General features: G+C 55.0%; 2 protein-coding genes across 2 annotated transcripts in view; one reads left to right on the top strand and one right to left on the bottom strand.

Annotated features, from left to right (window-relative positions):
• Positions 1–1,726: 1,726 nt before the first annotated feature.
• Positions 1,727–3,600, top strand: ENHO (energy homeostasis associated). Its single transcript, XM_008695141.2, has 2 exons — positions 1,727–1,828; positions 2,799–3,600. Exon 2 carries the CDS (start codon positions 2,956–2,958, stop codon positions 3,184–3,186), a length of 231 nt encoding a protein of 76 aa, XP_008693363.1. The 5' UTR covers positions 1,727–1,828; positions 2,799–2,955; the 3' UTR covers positions 3,187–3,600.
• Positions 3,601–3,669: 69 nt separating this feature from the next.
• The window catches only part of DNAI1 (dynein axonemal intermediate chain 1), a 35,667-nt gene continuing 25,015 nt past the window's right edge, over positions 3,670–14,321 (bottom strand). The window contains exons 13-19 of the mRNA XM_008695214.2: positions 11,841–11,930; positions 11,623–11,710; positions 10,878–10,957; positions 9,512–9,660; positions 9,304–9,403; positions 6,951–7,136; positions 3,670–3,989 (exon numbers count right to left, since the gene is read on the bottom strand). Coding sequence (XP_008693436.2) covers positions 3,891–3,989; positions 6,951–7,136; positions 9,304–9,403; positions 9,512–9,660; positions 10,878–10,957; positions 11,623–11,710; positions 11,841–11,930 — 792 coding nt within the window. The 3' untranslated portion in view covers positions 3,670–3,890. The remainder of the gene's footprint in view (positions 3,990–6,950; positions 7,137–9,303; positions 9,404–9,511; positions 9,661–10,877; positions 10,958–11,622; positions 11,711–11,840; positions 11,931–14,321) is intronic.

Here is a 14,321-nt window from a genome sequence, read left to right as displayed (position 1 = left end):
AGATGTGCAACAGTATATGTCTCCTCTCTTTCCTAGAACGGATTTGATCTTGCTCACAATGCCCCCACCCTGCTGGGTAACAGGGGCAGGGGAACTAAAATTAATCTATTCTGGTAAACTCAGTAGGGTCCAAAAATTTATTTTAGACAGTCTGTAAGCATGACTCAGTCCTTCAGATTATCTTTCCCTTCCCTTTCTTGTTTTCAAGATAGCATTTGGATTTATAGGGATCTCATGTAAATTTCATGGCATTGAGGGAAGGGGCCCCCTTAGGCATATGGTCCTTGGGGTTGTGTCCGTTGGCATTTGCTGAAATGTGGTGGGTCGGGTACAAATGAATTGGTGAATTATAACCCTGAGAGGTAGCTATTACTAAAATAACTTTACAGACGAGGAAGCTGAGGCTAAAAGAGGGTAACTTGCCCGAGGTCACAAAGTTAGTTAAGTGGCAGAACCAGGAATCAACACCTCCCTGAGTCTGGAAGGCACTTGAATTCCAGGGTAATGTTGGATTTGGGAGCACCAGGAGTCTTCATGGTATAGCTTTAGGGACGTGCGCATCCATGGAGAATATGTAGAGTAGAATGAGAAAAGGGTGCAGTTCAGAACACTTAGGAATCACTGACCTATAAGGTACGGTAGGAAGGCCTACCTGACAGCTTCTGCCCAAACTGATCTTCCTCTCAGGAGAGATTCTGGGACGGAGAGAGTCAGAAGCTTCTAGGAGGGAGAGTCATGCCTAGTCCTGTTCGAACCATGGCTGACCGATCTCTCGGAATACCCCATTACTGTCTATCCTAGGCGCCCCCACAACGCAGCAAAGCACCAACTCGCGGCCTATACGGGGTAGGAACTCAAAAAATACGCCCAAAGAACCTGTGTTGGCAGAGCTGCTCACACCTCCTGGGGCCAGGGAATGTAGAGCCACCTACAGACCCTCTAAAGTGGGGATGTAGAGTCCACCCCCAGCTGGGAGTGGTTATCTAGGGGGCTTCCAAGATGCGGACGTTCAGTCTCCTCCTAGATGTGGGGACCCCAAGGCCTTCCTCCAAGGATGATGCGGGCAGAGGCAGCTATGGAAGGGCAGTCTCCTCACGTATGAGGGTACAGAGGCCTTTCTCAGATGCTGGATGTGCAGCTCTTCCAGGTGTTGAAGGTGCAAGAAATCCCCGCAAGTAGGTGGGCCTGGTTCCCACCCCCTTCCCCCACAGGGATCAAGACCTAGTAGCCCCTTCAGGCTTCCTCCCGCCCCCGCCCCACGCCTGCACAAGGGGCGAGCCAGTCCCCACCCCAGCGCGCGACCAATCGCTCGGGAGCCTGGCGCAGTCAGCCAATTGAATGACGGCAGCGGCGCGGAGATGGCTCCACCCCCCACAGGAGGCCGGCCGCCGGCCTTCCAGGAAGCGAGGTTCTCAGCTGTTCTTGCTGCCTGCCGAGCCTAGCCGAACCCAGCCGAACGTAGCCGAACGTAGCCGAACACAGCCGAGCCTAGCCGAACCCCGCGCCCGGGCCGCAGCCGCCGCCCGAACGCCGCCGAACGAGTTAGCGAGCCGCCGCGGCCGCGGAGGAGGCACCGCCCCAGGGGGAGGAGGTGCCGGCTCGCCGCAGACCGCCCGCGGCAGAGGCCGCCCCGGTCGCGCCGCGGCGGGAGCGGCGGGCGGAGGCTGCGCGGCCGAGGGGGAGGGCCGGGGGAGGGGACATCGCCCCTGCCCGCCTCCTCCCGCCCCCCCTTCCCCCGCCCCGCGCCGGCAGGCTCCCGAGGCTCAGTCGGCGCCCAGCATCCCGCTGCCCCGGACCCTCCCGCGGGTGCGCACCGGGCTCAACTCAGGTAAGGGGGGCCCTCCCCCCATGGGCATGGGGGTCGAGAACCAGAGACAGAGATAAAGAGACCCAGACCCACATGGAGACATAGAGACACAGCCGGGGAGAAAGAGACAGACACAAAGAGACACATGAGACTCACAGAACTACAGAGACAGACCCCACGGAGAAGGGGAGAGAGACACGTCCACGGGGACAGAGTGACCCACAGCAGGGAAGAAAAGAGAGACCGAAAGACACAAGAGACCCATACACACAGAGACCGGTACAGAGGTACACAGAGATAGACTGGGAGGGAAAAGAGACACACTCAGCCCCTCAGAGATGGGGACACGCGGAGACAAACACAGAGGTGGGTATGCAGAGGAGGGGCACACATCTAGGCAAGGGAACGGAAGATTAAGAGCCAGACACACAGACACACACAACTGACCGGGAGAGAGAGTCCCACAGAGAGGCACACCTAGGTACACAGCCTTGGATACACAGACCCACACATGCGTGCCAGGGCCTCCACAAAGTTCCCTCTGTCTGAGCTGGCACCTCTGGAGGTCTCCTGGGCTGGCTGGCTGGAGTCCTGAGAAGGGGGAGGCGCCCAGGCCACACAAATGCTGGTCACAATCCCCATCCTCTAAGGCCTTGGGCTTCCTCAGTCTCATCCACTCACACAGTGCTTTTGAGAGCTGGACTCTTGGTGGGCAGGGCCAGGCCATGCCCACTGGTTCCAAGGAGAATGAGATGTAGGCTGTCTGCTCCAGCTTCCCCGCTGTGGCTGCACCGCCATCCAGGTGCCCAGAGCCAGGCCTGAGGATGGGGGCGTTGGCTCTATGGGGTATTTAGATCTGCTGGGACCCAGAGTCCTCTGCCAGGGAAGCCAGACATGTGGGAAAGGACTCTCTTCTATACCCCGCTCCTCCTAGGCCTCACACTACCCCTTCCTCCTCACCACCCTTTCCTCTGCTCTCTACCTGCCACAGGCTCAGGACTGCAGGTGGACATCCACTGCCCAGGAATCACTGAGTGTGGACAGGACAGCCTCTTTGGAAGGCCAGCTATACTGGAGTTCTGCCTCGGCATGGGCCTTGCCATCGAGCCAGCCCCGTGGTCTGTGCTGGTCTGAGGGTGCTGCCTGTCATGGGGGCAGCCATCTCCCAGGGGGCCCTCATTGCCATCGTCTGCAACGGCCTTGTAGGCTTCTTGCTGCTGCTGCTCTGGGTCATTCTCTGCTGGGCCTGCCATTCCCGCTCTGCGGACATCGACTCTCTCTCCGAATCCAGTCCCAACTCCAGCCCTGGCCCCTGTCCTGAGAAGGCACCCCCGCCCCAGAAGCCCAGCCATGAAGGCAGTTACCTGCTGCAGCCCTGAAGGCCCCTCACCTAGCCTGGAGTCTGGGGCCTAAGTCTGCCCCACCCAGAGCCTGGAATCAGGATCCAAGGGTCTAGCCAGCCTGGGGTCCAGAACCCAGAGTCCAGCCTGTCTGGAGCTGGACCTGGCAGCCCAGAGTCTAGCCAGTCTGGCTCCATGAGGCGCTCTGGTGGCCCTGGTAGACAGGCCTGGGGTGGGGGTTCATGAGTTGGTGCTAGGGCCAGGGCCATCTTGACTCTGCTCCATACTGAGGGCCAGGGACTGGGGCCACCTCTCCCTAGGCCAATTGCCTCCAGGCCCTTGAGGTTGGGGAAGCAAACTGGAATCCATGGCAATAACGGGAGGACGTCCAGGCTGGGCCCCTCCTCGGGTCCTCCCACTGTTTGTTGGATAATAAATGGAACTATGGCTCTACCCTGAGATTTCCTCCTCTTCCTGAGGGCCCCGCGGTAGCAAAATTAAAGGTGTGCGGTGAGCTTCCAGACACAGGTTTATTTGTGCAAAGTAGGACGGGATAATGGTTGAGGGCTAAGTCCTGGGGTGAGGTGCTGGGACCCGGGCTGAAGTAGAGTGCTGGTGGTAGATGCTGGGACCTGATCAAGGGTGGGGTCACATACTGGGTACTAAGGCTGGGCTTGGGTACCAGGGTCAGGGGTTACAAGTACTGGGTTCAAAAAAACGGGACAGAGACTGAGGCCAAGCGCTCAGGTCTTGGTTTTCACTTCTCTCACCAGGTTCAGCAGTTTATCCAATTTTGCGATCTCCACAGCTGGACCCTTCTGTACCTCCTGCCCCTTCTTTTCCTGGCGGGGAGGGGGGGAAGTACATGGAGGGGAGGAATGGTGAGGGATGGGCCACCTTTCTCTGGGTCCCAGCTCTGCCTCTGCCCAGCCTGCCCCCGCTTTGTCCCGCCCCTCTCCTCGCCAGTTAGATTCTGGATCCCTGCCTCTCCCCACCCCCAACTCACGTTAGGAGACCCAGGCCCAGCTAGGGCCTCTGAGAAGCATCCAGTCTGGCTCTGAATCTCAGATCAACAAACGGTCTTGATGCTGGGAGGAGTGGCAGGAGGTATCTACGTGCTAACCCTCAGAGGAACTAGCCTTTCAGGCTAGGAGAACTGTAGCTCTGGGGAGAGGTAAGGCCTCTGACTGTTGGGACCACCCTTCCCACAGGAGGGGTCCTGGCTGAGTCCCAACAAGGAGCTAAGAGGTGTGTGTTTGCGGACGGAGAGAGGTGTGGACAAAGCCACAGGTGCCCTCACCTAGTACCAAAACTTTTAGGTCAGGTTGGGAGTGAGTGACATTTGGGGCCAGGCCTGCTGTTTCAGACATACCCAGGGTGGAGGAGGGTGTCAAGAGACCCAGGAGGGCAGATGAGATGTCCCATGTGATTCCGGATGTTCTTAGCTGGGACCGTCCCTTAGAAGAGCAGATCCTAAATTTATGAGCCCTCACCCCAGCCTACAGGGCACTTTAATGCCCTGAGAAAAAGAGAACTGGGACACTGGGGTATATTTCACTCACAGGCCCGAAGAGCTCCATGGCAGACCAGCACCAGTCCCATCCTCCCTTCTGTCCAGGCAGCAGGGTGTGGGCTAGGCTGGGGCAGCTGCCATTTCCTGCCTTCCCTCTGCTCCAGAGCCCCCTCTCCCCGCCCTCTCAGCCACCTGTGCCCACTGCTTGCTGGCACCTGCTCCAGCCTTGCCTGCTGAGGGCCCAGCCCGGGTCTGGCCTGGGCTGTGAGGAGAGGAGGGAGTGCATGGCCAGCAGGGCCCTTCCTGGCCCCATCCTGGCTGCTGACACCATGCAGAGCTCAGATTTCCTCCTGGTGTGACCACTGCAACTGCTCTCAAACCTGTCTCCCCTTCCCCTTGTGGCCCAGTGCCTTTGTCACCACCCAACTCACTCCTACACTCTCTAGGCAGAGGACAAAGACATCTTTTCCTTTAACTACTCTCCTTTCCAAATCCAGTTAGTGTTCTCTTCTTGGCCTCACCCTATCCCCTGGGAGTTATGGGACCTGGCTTACAGTTCCAGCTTTGTCATTAACTCCCTATATGACTTTGGGCAAGTCCCTTGCCTTCCTGGGCTCAGTTTCCCATCTATACTGTAGTGAGGGAAAGATAGTCTTTGACCTTTGACAAGCTGTGCTCTGACACCAATTAGAGGAAGCTTCCCAGGTCAGGAAGTTGGGCCTCTGTGGCCAAACCCTCCTGGAAAGGGCAGGGAGACTGCAGCCCAAAGAGGAGAGGCAGTAGGGATGCCCAGAGGATTTCCTTTTGCACAAATCACTTGGCTACTGATAAGATCAGATGACAATTTCACAGGAACCTCCAATCCACCAAAGCACTAGCCCCCAGCTGTCACCTGCTCAGGTCCTCGGCTCCCCAGGTACCCATACACTCAGGTCTTCAGAGATAAAGTTCCCCAGATACAGATACACAGAGCCCAGCTCTCTTAGCCATGGCTGACGCTTGCTCAGAGAGGAGTTGGGACCGTGGGAGATCCTTGCCTCCCTGGGTCAGAGTGGGCAGGGCAGGCCCCCACCCAGATCTACTACCCTCCAGGTGTGATGGCCATACCCTTGCCCCAAAGGGTAACCACCGTCCCTCCCACTGGGCTGTCCAGTTCTGCCAGCTCAAGCCTGGGTCTCCTTCCTAAATTTTGAGCAGATTTCATCTGTTCCACAAATTGTACTGTCTCCTTCCCCCTCCTTAAGACCAACTAGCTGGGCTCAGCAAAGAGCTTCAGACCATGCCCGACCCCACCCCCTCACCCCGCAGCCTTCTGAGTATTTATAGCCAAGTCCACCCCCTCCCCCAGCTGGCTACAATTACAGGCCCGGCCAAATTCCCAGCCCTTGTCTCTGGTCACGGTAGGGAATAGACCAGGCAGGTACCAGAGGGACATTGCGGTGACCCCTGCTTTGGTAAGGGTGTAGGGGGGCAGGTATCAGTAGTTGAAAGCGATAGGGCCCTGCCCTTGCCTCAAACGGCAAATAAATGCCTTATATTGCAACCAAGTATATTCATCAGGGCAACTTGGCCCAGCCCTGGCCCAGCCCTGATCCTGGCCCAGAACCTGGCAGAAAGCAAATTCTGTATCTTCTCTTAGCACCTAAATGGGCAGGACTGGGCTCTGGATTTGAAGGCCTGGATGCTCAGGTCCGAATCCGGGCTCTTCGGATTTTGAGGTGCTGGCTCTGGGCTCCATAGCCTGTTTTCAGGGCCTTGGGCTCTGGGTAGGGTCTCCAGATCAGTACAAATCCCAGAAAGGAGCCAGAGCTCACAAGGAGGACTGCCAGCTGCTGATGTAGTTACCCTCTTTTCCTTTTCACATTCTTCCCTGTGTGGACCCACAGCTCCCAGCTCAGGGACCACGGGAGCAGAGGCCTGTGCAAGTCCAGCCAGTGAAGCAGTGACTAAGCCCCAAGCCCCCTTCCCGGATAACCTGGTCTACACCAAATAAGCCAATGATGTCTACGTGCTCCTCCAGCCTTTGGACCCATACTGTCGCCTGCTTACCGGATGTCTCCACCCAGAAGCCCCACAGGTAACTGAGTTTCAGCATGGCAAAACTGGCCGCGTTGTCCCTCCACAAACCCACTTCTCCTGTGCTCCGTATTCAGGCAATGACCCCACCCTGACCCTGGGTTTCCCTAGCTAGAAAGCTGGGGGCCACCCCCTGACCCCTCCCCTTTCTCTCAACCCCCACCATCTTGGAGACTTTACTCCTTACAGCAGCCCAAGCTACCCAAGCCTGTACCTTCGGCATCTTGCGCAAGTTGGGTGAGAGCTTGAGGCAAATGACGTGCCCACGGTCATCACCCACAATGATGATGGGGTGGATAGGATTGAACTGCACGTGGGTGATCTTGTTCTTCTTTCTGGCCACCACGGGCTGGTTGCAGATGGCCTCATACTTGTTGATGGACAAGTCAAACACATGGGTCTGTGGAGAGGTGGGTGTCAGCACACTCAAGCATAAGGGGGCCCCTGTCCTCCACCTCAGAAGAATCAGCACATGGGCTTTCTGGGGAAACGCAACAGAAGCCCAGCATGCTGGAGCTGGAGGCAGTGGGAGAGGGGATTTGTGTCTCCGATCATGTTTTTCCTGTGGTTGAGGGAACGAGCATAAAAAGCTCAGGAGAACATGTAAGTCTATGCAGAATTAACAATACTAGCAGCTACCATTTATTGAACACTTACTATGGCCTAGACTCTGGGCAAGCATGTTACATAGTTGTTTCACCTAATAATCCTCACAGACCTTCTATAAGGTAGGTTCTGTTATTATCCCTGTTTTATAAATGAGGATATAGGCCTCTTAAGGGTAACTTGCCAGTAAGTGGCAGAGCCAGGGGTTATAGCAGTTAATATATGCAAGGTGCTTAGACAAATGTTTAATCTTATTTTTACCATTCCTTGAGTCCAAACCATTAGTAACTCTTGCCTGGACAACCGTGGCACTGTCCTGACCCGTCTCTCCTCTTCCACGCTTGCCCCTCTACCATCCATCCTCCATGCAGCCATTAGCCTCAGCTTAAATGATCTAAAATCTTCCAGTAGTTTCCCTTGGCAGTCTACATAAAATCCAGATTCCTCACTCCAGATTGCTCCACTCTCACTTCCTGCGCTCTCCCCTTTGCTTCCTAGACCCAGGCACACTTGCCTGCTTGTCTCTGAAACCCCTTCAAGCTCATTCTCACCTCAGGGCATTTGCACTAGCTTTCCCCTCTGTCTGGAATGCCTTTCCTCGTCTTCACCTGGCTAGCTCTTGTCATTCAGCTCTCAGCTTGGATGCCACCTCTTGAAGAAGCTTTCCTTGACCACCCGTCCCTTTCTGTTACATCACTCCTTTTCTCTCTCTTTTAAAAAAGATAATAGCTTTATTGAGATATAATTCACATATAAAAACATTTACCCACTTAAAGTATACAATTCTTGGTTTTTGGTATATTCATAGTTATGCAACCATCACCACAACCAATTTTAGAACATTTTCATCACCCCAAAAGAACCCTTGTACCATTAACAGTCACTTCCCATGTTCTCCCACACCCCCAGCCCGAAGCAACCACAAATCTACTCTCTGTCTCTGTAGTTTTGCCTATTTCAGACACATACAAATGGAATCATACAGTGTGTGGTCTTTTGTAACCGACTTCTCACGCTAGCATGTTTTCAAGTTCATCTGTGATGCAGCATGTATCCAGTACTTCATTCCTTGTTACTGCTGGATCATAATCCTTTTGGCTATACCATATTTTGTTTATCCATTCATCAGTTGATGGACATTTGGGTTGTTCCACTTTTGGGCTATTATGAATAATGCTGCTATGAACACTGTGTACACACTTATTCCTCTGTTCATCTCTGCCTAGCACTTAATGCTAATTTTGTGTTTGCTCTGTGTCCCTTTCCCTTCACAAGAATGTGAGCTCTATAACTGCAGGGACCCGAATCGCCAGGCCCTGTCCTGGTGCTGGACACCATAGTTGGCCCTTAGTAAACATCTGTTTGGCAAATAGGTGACTGATTGACTTTAGGGTGATGCCTTCAACTGCCATCTTTCCTTGAGTGGGTGCCTCTCAGGTTATATCAAAGGCCATAAGGAAAAATGGATTTACACCCAAGAATTTCTTTAAAAAATATTGGTTTCTGAGTTTTTACCAATTCTCAGTGTTGCACAGACCCCTCCCATCTTCCTTCCTCAGACTCCACTTGCACATTTCCCAGGCATGGGGACCTTGCTACCTTTTAGACATTATTTCAATCACAGATAAACTCTGGCTCAGAAGTTTTTCCTTACATCAAGCTGGCCCCTGCCATCCTGTAGCTCCCTCCCCAGGGCTGTCAGAGAAGATAACTGCTCCTCACGGTATCATCCCCCAGAGTGTTCTGTCCTTCGAGATGAACAGCCCCATTCTCTCCTTGAGGCCTCATGGGATGAATGATTCCTCTTTTGACAGGGCCCTGGATGGCCTAGCCCTTGAGAATACAGAGTCCTTATGTCTCCCCTTCCCCTACCTGATTAAGGCACTACATGGGCTCTCTAGGAGGAAGACCCTAAGATGCTTCATCCTATCTCTCGTAGAGGGTCCCAAGGGGGCACTCACCTTCCCGTTGGTGGTGACTGCCGCAAACACCGTAGAAGAGTATGGTGCCCAGGCCACATCTCCCACAGCTGAATTCAGATCATAGATGAACATCGGGGTCCTGCAGTGGTGGAGGGGTGGAAAGTTCACCACACAGAGGGCTCGCAGTGCTAGAGCCCCACAGGCCCCAGCCCAGGGCAGGGTCCGAGGGAGGGCACATCTCTCTCACTTGATGGTATGGTCCCAGATCTTCACAGTCCAGTCGGAGCTGCAGGACATGAAGACCTTGGTGTGGTACGGGTTCCAGGACACAGCGTCCACTGCCATGTTGTGGGCATCATAGGTGTCAAGGAATTTGCTGGAGTAGGATTTAGAGCACTGGGGCGAGGGTGAGGGCAGTGGGGGGATCAGGGATCAGGAATGAGAGAGACATCAGCAGCCATTACTTCCCTGGGGGCCCTGGAGAGTCAGAACCTAAGACACCTCTTCTGTCCCCACATCATTGTCACAGCTGAGCTGGGGCCAAGCCCCAGCTGCTGGCTGCTCTTCTCTGTGCCCTCAACACAACCAGAGACTGGGTTGGGGAGTTTTCCTGGAGGGTGAGAGACAGTGCTATAGTCTGCGCAGAGGATTCCAGGCCAAGTAGAGAAGGGCTTCTCTCCCTGAGTCAAGGCAGAGCAGGTCTACGGGCCCTGGGTGAGGTGTGGCCTAGCCTGTGTCCAGGCCAAAGCCTATGGGCAGACAGACAGAGCCCTGGGTCCACTCACAGCCCACCGACAAAATCCTTGCAATAGTGATAAGCATCCCACCTTGCCCAGGTAAGAGTAGGCGCAGAGCCAGGAGCAAGTCCCAATCTCATGATTTCCCATCGGATTTCTTGCCCAGACCAGCATGCCCCTCCTCTCCCTCCAGGAGACAGTGTGACTGATTAGTCTCCTCCCTCCTGCCTCTCCCGCGCTGCCTTTGGGATGGGTGTAGAGGGGGTTGGGGACCTCTTTTGCATTCAGACCAGTTCCTGCTGGGCCTCAGGGGCTCCTGGGAGGCTGCTGGTAATTAACATTCTGAGTCTCTGAGCCTAAGAAAAGCTTGCAGCAGAGCTATTTCTGGACGGAGGGAGGTTCAGAAGGATGTTCACCTACTGACACTGAGACCTTGCAGAAACTGGCCACGAAGTTCCCTCCCACCGGCTGGAACACACCCAAGATTCAGAGAGAAATTTTCTTGTTACCCGGCCTTCAGAGCTCAGCTCAAGTTCAGATTTCCTCCAGGAAGTCTTCTTAGATGTTCCAACACTCCCCAACCCCCACTCCCACATCTGCTTCTTCTACTCCTAGGAAGGGAGGGAGGGCCCAGAGGGAAAGATACCACCAGGCTGGGCTAAAGTCAACCTCTAGATTTTCATCCCCTTTTCTGCAGTCATTCCTTCTTCCTGCCACGCAAGCAAGTCAAGAATACAGTAACTTCTCCCAAGAAGCTTTCTAGAACTGATTAACCCTGAGATCTGTCAGAACGGGGTCTGTTGAGAAGGATAAATTCCCATGGTTCTCGGGTCTAGACGGCCCATAAGAAGCTGGCACCGGGCAGCGCTGCCTCACCTTGTAGATTTTTCCCTCCTCTGTGCCCACTAGGAACAGATAGTCGATCTCTTTGTGGAAGTCAAAGGCCGTGCCGCAGCCTTGGGAGAAGAGGTAGAGCAGCTTTAGGCCTGTGCTGGGAGGGAGGCTCCCAGCACCAACTCTGCCCAGCAGGCCCCTGTGACAGCCTGAGCCCTGGCTCCTGCAGGAGCTCGGGCCAGGCAGACAAACAGAAACCGGCCGTCAGGCCTGCTGCCTGTCCCAGGCAGTTGGGACTCTGCAAACGGAGAGGGCTTCTGCAGACAGGAATGGGGCCTGGGTAAACAAGGCAGGGATTGATTTAAACAGGGTCAGGGTCAGGGTAAACAGGGATAGGGTCTGCAAACAGGAACATGGTCTATGCAAACAGGGATATACTCTGCATAAACAGGGTAGGAATTGAGTAAACAGGGACAGGATCTGGGTAAACAGGGGCCTGATCTGCATAAACAGGACTGGATCTGCATAACAGCGCCTGATCTGCATAAACAGGAACAAGGGTCTGCAAACAGGGATGGGATCTGCATGAACAGGGAGGGTCTGCAAACAGCCAAGCTCCGGAACAGGGACGGCAGGGCCAGGCTTTCCCATTACCTCCTGTCCAGGCTTCTGTCCAGCACAAGTGGAGGAGGGAGTGCTTGCTAAAAGGAGATGGCCACGGTCTCTGACGCTCAGGGGGCCCGAGTGAAGTGGTCAGGTGTGGAGGTGAGCGGGCTGGGGTTCCTACCCGCTGTGTGTAGCTGCAGCCCAGCGGGACCATCCGTGGCGGTGCCCTCCGCCTTCAGCTTGATGACATCTGTGTGGACCAGCTCGCTCTGTGGCCAGAAGGGAGGGGGGAGGATACATGGGTGGGGCTGCAGCAGCAGGGCTGAAGGCTGCCTGTGCCCTTCAGCTCCCCCCATCCCCCATCTCCACCCCATATGACCCTTTCCGGGAACCAGGCACCTTCAAGAGCGTCCAAGACACAATCCTGCCGTCAGATGACACAGAGAAGAAGTTGAGGTTGTTGTCCATGTCATCCTTCTGCCACCTGACCTGAAACATCCCAGCCTGTGAGCTGTGGGACGCTACCAGGGTGTTGAGTTAGGGCTGGGAGCTGAGCAGGGCTCCCTCAAGAACCCATGTGAGCTTCAGAAGCAAGTTCTGGGAGCCCATTTCCCAGTCCCACAGTTGGCCCTTCCTCTTTCCTTCCACCCATCTTTGTGTCTCTCATCCCTCTCTCCCCGACCATCCTGGAGTAACCGTGCCAACACTGGCCTACACCACTGGCTTGGCAGTGGGAGGTGCCAAATTCCTCCCTGGGTTGGGTTCCAGGAGCCAGTTGTAGGGGGCAGGTGGAGTCTCTGGGCTCATCCTCCTTATGTAGACAGGCCTGGAAAGAACAGGGCCCATCAACTAGTTTCCTCACTTCTAAAACGGGAACCATAATAGCACGGGTTTGTTGTAAGGGTTAAATGAGACATTGCAACTATTAAAGGTGCAATAGGGGCGCCTGGGTGGCTCAGTCGTTAAGCGTCTGCCTTTGGCTCAGGGCGTGATCCCGGCATTTTGGGATCGAGCCCCGCATCAGGCTTCTCTGCTGGGAGCCTGCTTCTTCCTCTCCCACTCCCCCTGCTTGTGTTCCCTCTCTCACTGGCTGTCTCTCTCTCTCCGTCAAATAAATAAATAAAAAAATAAAATCTTTAAAGGTGCAATAAATGTTAGCGAGTATCCTCATTATGACCCTCATCAGCGGGGGGCTTTTTCCTGCTTGCTTGGGGCGGGGTGCCCTCTTCTTCCAGGTTGACCTTTCTCTAGGACCTCCTTCACGTCACCACTAGCTCCTGCTCCCAGAATCTTGCTCCCAATCTCAGATTTGAGCTGCCTTCCTCTATCTGCAACTCGGGGTTAATAATCGTGCCCCACCCATCTTCTCGGGGCTGGAGGCAAACATATGGGAAAGTGTTTTGGAGACAGAGCTGTTGTCTTATGAAGATGACACGCTTGAGGCTCAAGTTTCTGTTGCCAGATGTGGAGGCCTGGCCAAGTCCTGTCCCAGAGAGCTGGGGTGGGGCTGGGTGCCCAGAGCTTTCCATTCTCCAGCTCCCTCCAGACCTCCCATGCAGGGACCCTGTCCCTTCCCCTGTCACAAGTAGGGGCCCAGTGAGGGAGGACAGAATTCACTGCCGCTGCCTGTGACCACAGCTGTCACCATGGCTGTTGAGGGGTGTGGTTGGGGGAGAGGGGATCGCCTGTCCCCAGCCAACCCCCAGGCCTGGCTGATCAGAGTTACAGAAGGGCGGGCCCAGTCCTGCCTGGGCCTGTCTAGGCAACTGGCTCTTTTTTTCACTGGGGGGCCTAGAACACCACAGAGCCTCTGCGGTATAAGTCAGAGCTGGCCCTTACACTGGGACCACTTCTCCTTCTCTGTAAAGATGGTCTCTTTAAAGGGGGGAGGGGACAGGGGGTGTCAAAGGCCAGGCTGTAAGAGGCGCTAGGGAGCTACAAAGGGAAGTGTTTAATGAGCACCCTCCAGCGGCGCATGGAAATTGTAGTTCACACCCCACTTAGTGGCCTGATGCCCGGTGGGGGTTGCTGCGTGTATTTGCAAGTGAGCAGGTATGTGTGTGTACAAGTCACACACGTGCTCCTGGGGTGGAGGTGGGAGGGTAGGAGTAAGGAGGGGTGGGTGGGCAGGTGGTAAGTGGGGTTCAGAGAATGAATGAGTGCCCGGGAAGTAGGTGGTAAGGAGCCTGCTTCACGGATTCCTTCTCTTCTGCCTTATCTGATTAGGGCAGACCTGCCTGCCCCCCCCCCATCTCTGCTCATCTATCCATCCCTGCTCCCTTCCCCAGTATAGCACGGAACACACACACACACACACACACACACACACACACACACACACACAGTGTTGCTGCTCGAGGCTGCACAGTGGGGCTTGAACAGGGCTGGGCTACCCAGATGGGCTCCCTTGGGCAGTAGCTTGTGCCATGGGCTAGAAACCTAGTCCCCTTTGAACAGACAGTTCTCTCCCTGGCTCCAAAACCTTCCATGGCTCCCTGCTGCCAACAGAATAAAGTTCTTCTGCCACAGCCTGGCATTTGGGATCCAACATAACCTCTCTGGTCTCTCCCAAGACACAGTCCTTTTAAGAAGGACCTAGACTCTGATGTCGCTGTCGTGCCATTTACCAGCCCAGTTTCCCTCCAAGCTCCAGGCTTACACAGCCCACAGCCTGTAGGAGGCCTCCTCTGGCTTCTTTTCATTGTAGATGTTCCTCTGGCTTCTTGTATTCACTTCTGGCCAAACCGGCTCCTCCTCAGTCATTCCATGGCTCCCCTGGGCGCAGTCCCAGGGCAGCATCTCGTAGCTGTCTAGTTGCCTTCTGTTGCTTTTACTACCTTGGCAGTGCTCACCCTACCTTCTCATTTCTATCTCCACTGT

This window comes from Ursus maritimus, unplaced genomic scaffold (genome assembly GCF_017311325.1).
Source record: "Ursus maritimus isolate PB19 unplaced genomic scaffold, ASM1731132v1 scaffold_17, whole genome shotgun sequence".
Classification (NCBI taxonomy): domain Eukaryota; kingdom Metazoa; phylum Chordata; class Mammalia; order Carnivora; family Ursidae; genus Ursus; species Ursus maritimus.
This window is presented reverse-complemented; position numbering and strand designations above follow the sequence as displayed.

What these genes read in the sequence shown, in the direction of transcription:
- ENHO (XM_008695141.2), top strand. Translation starts at nt 2,956, where the DNA reads ATGGGGGCAGCCATCTCCCAGGGGGCCCTCATTGCCATCGTCTGCAAC.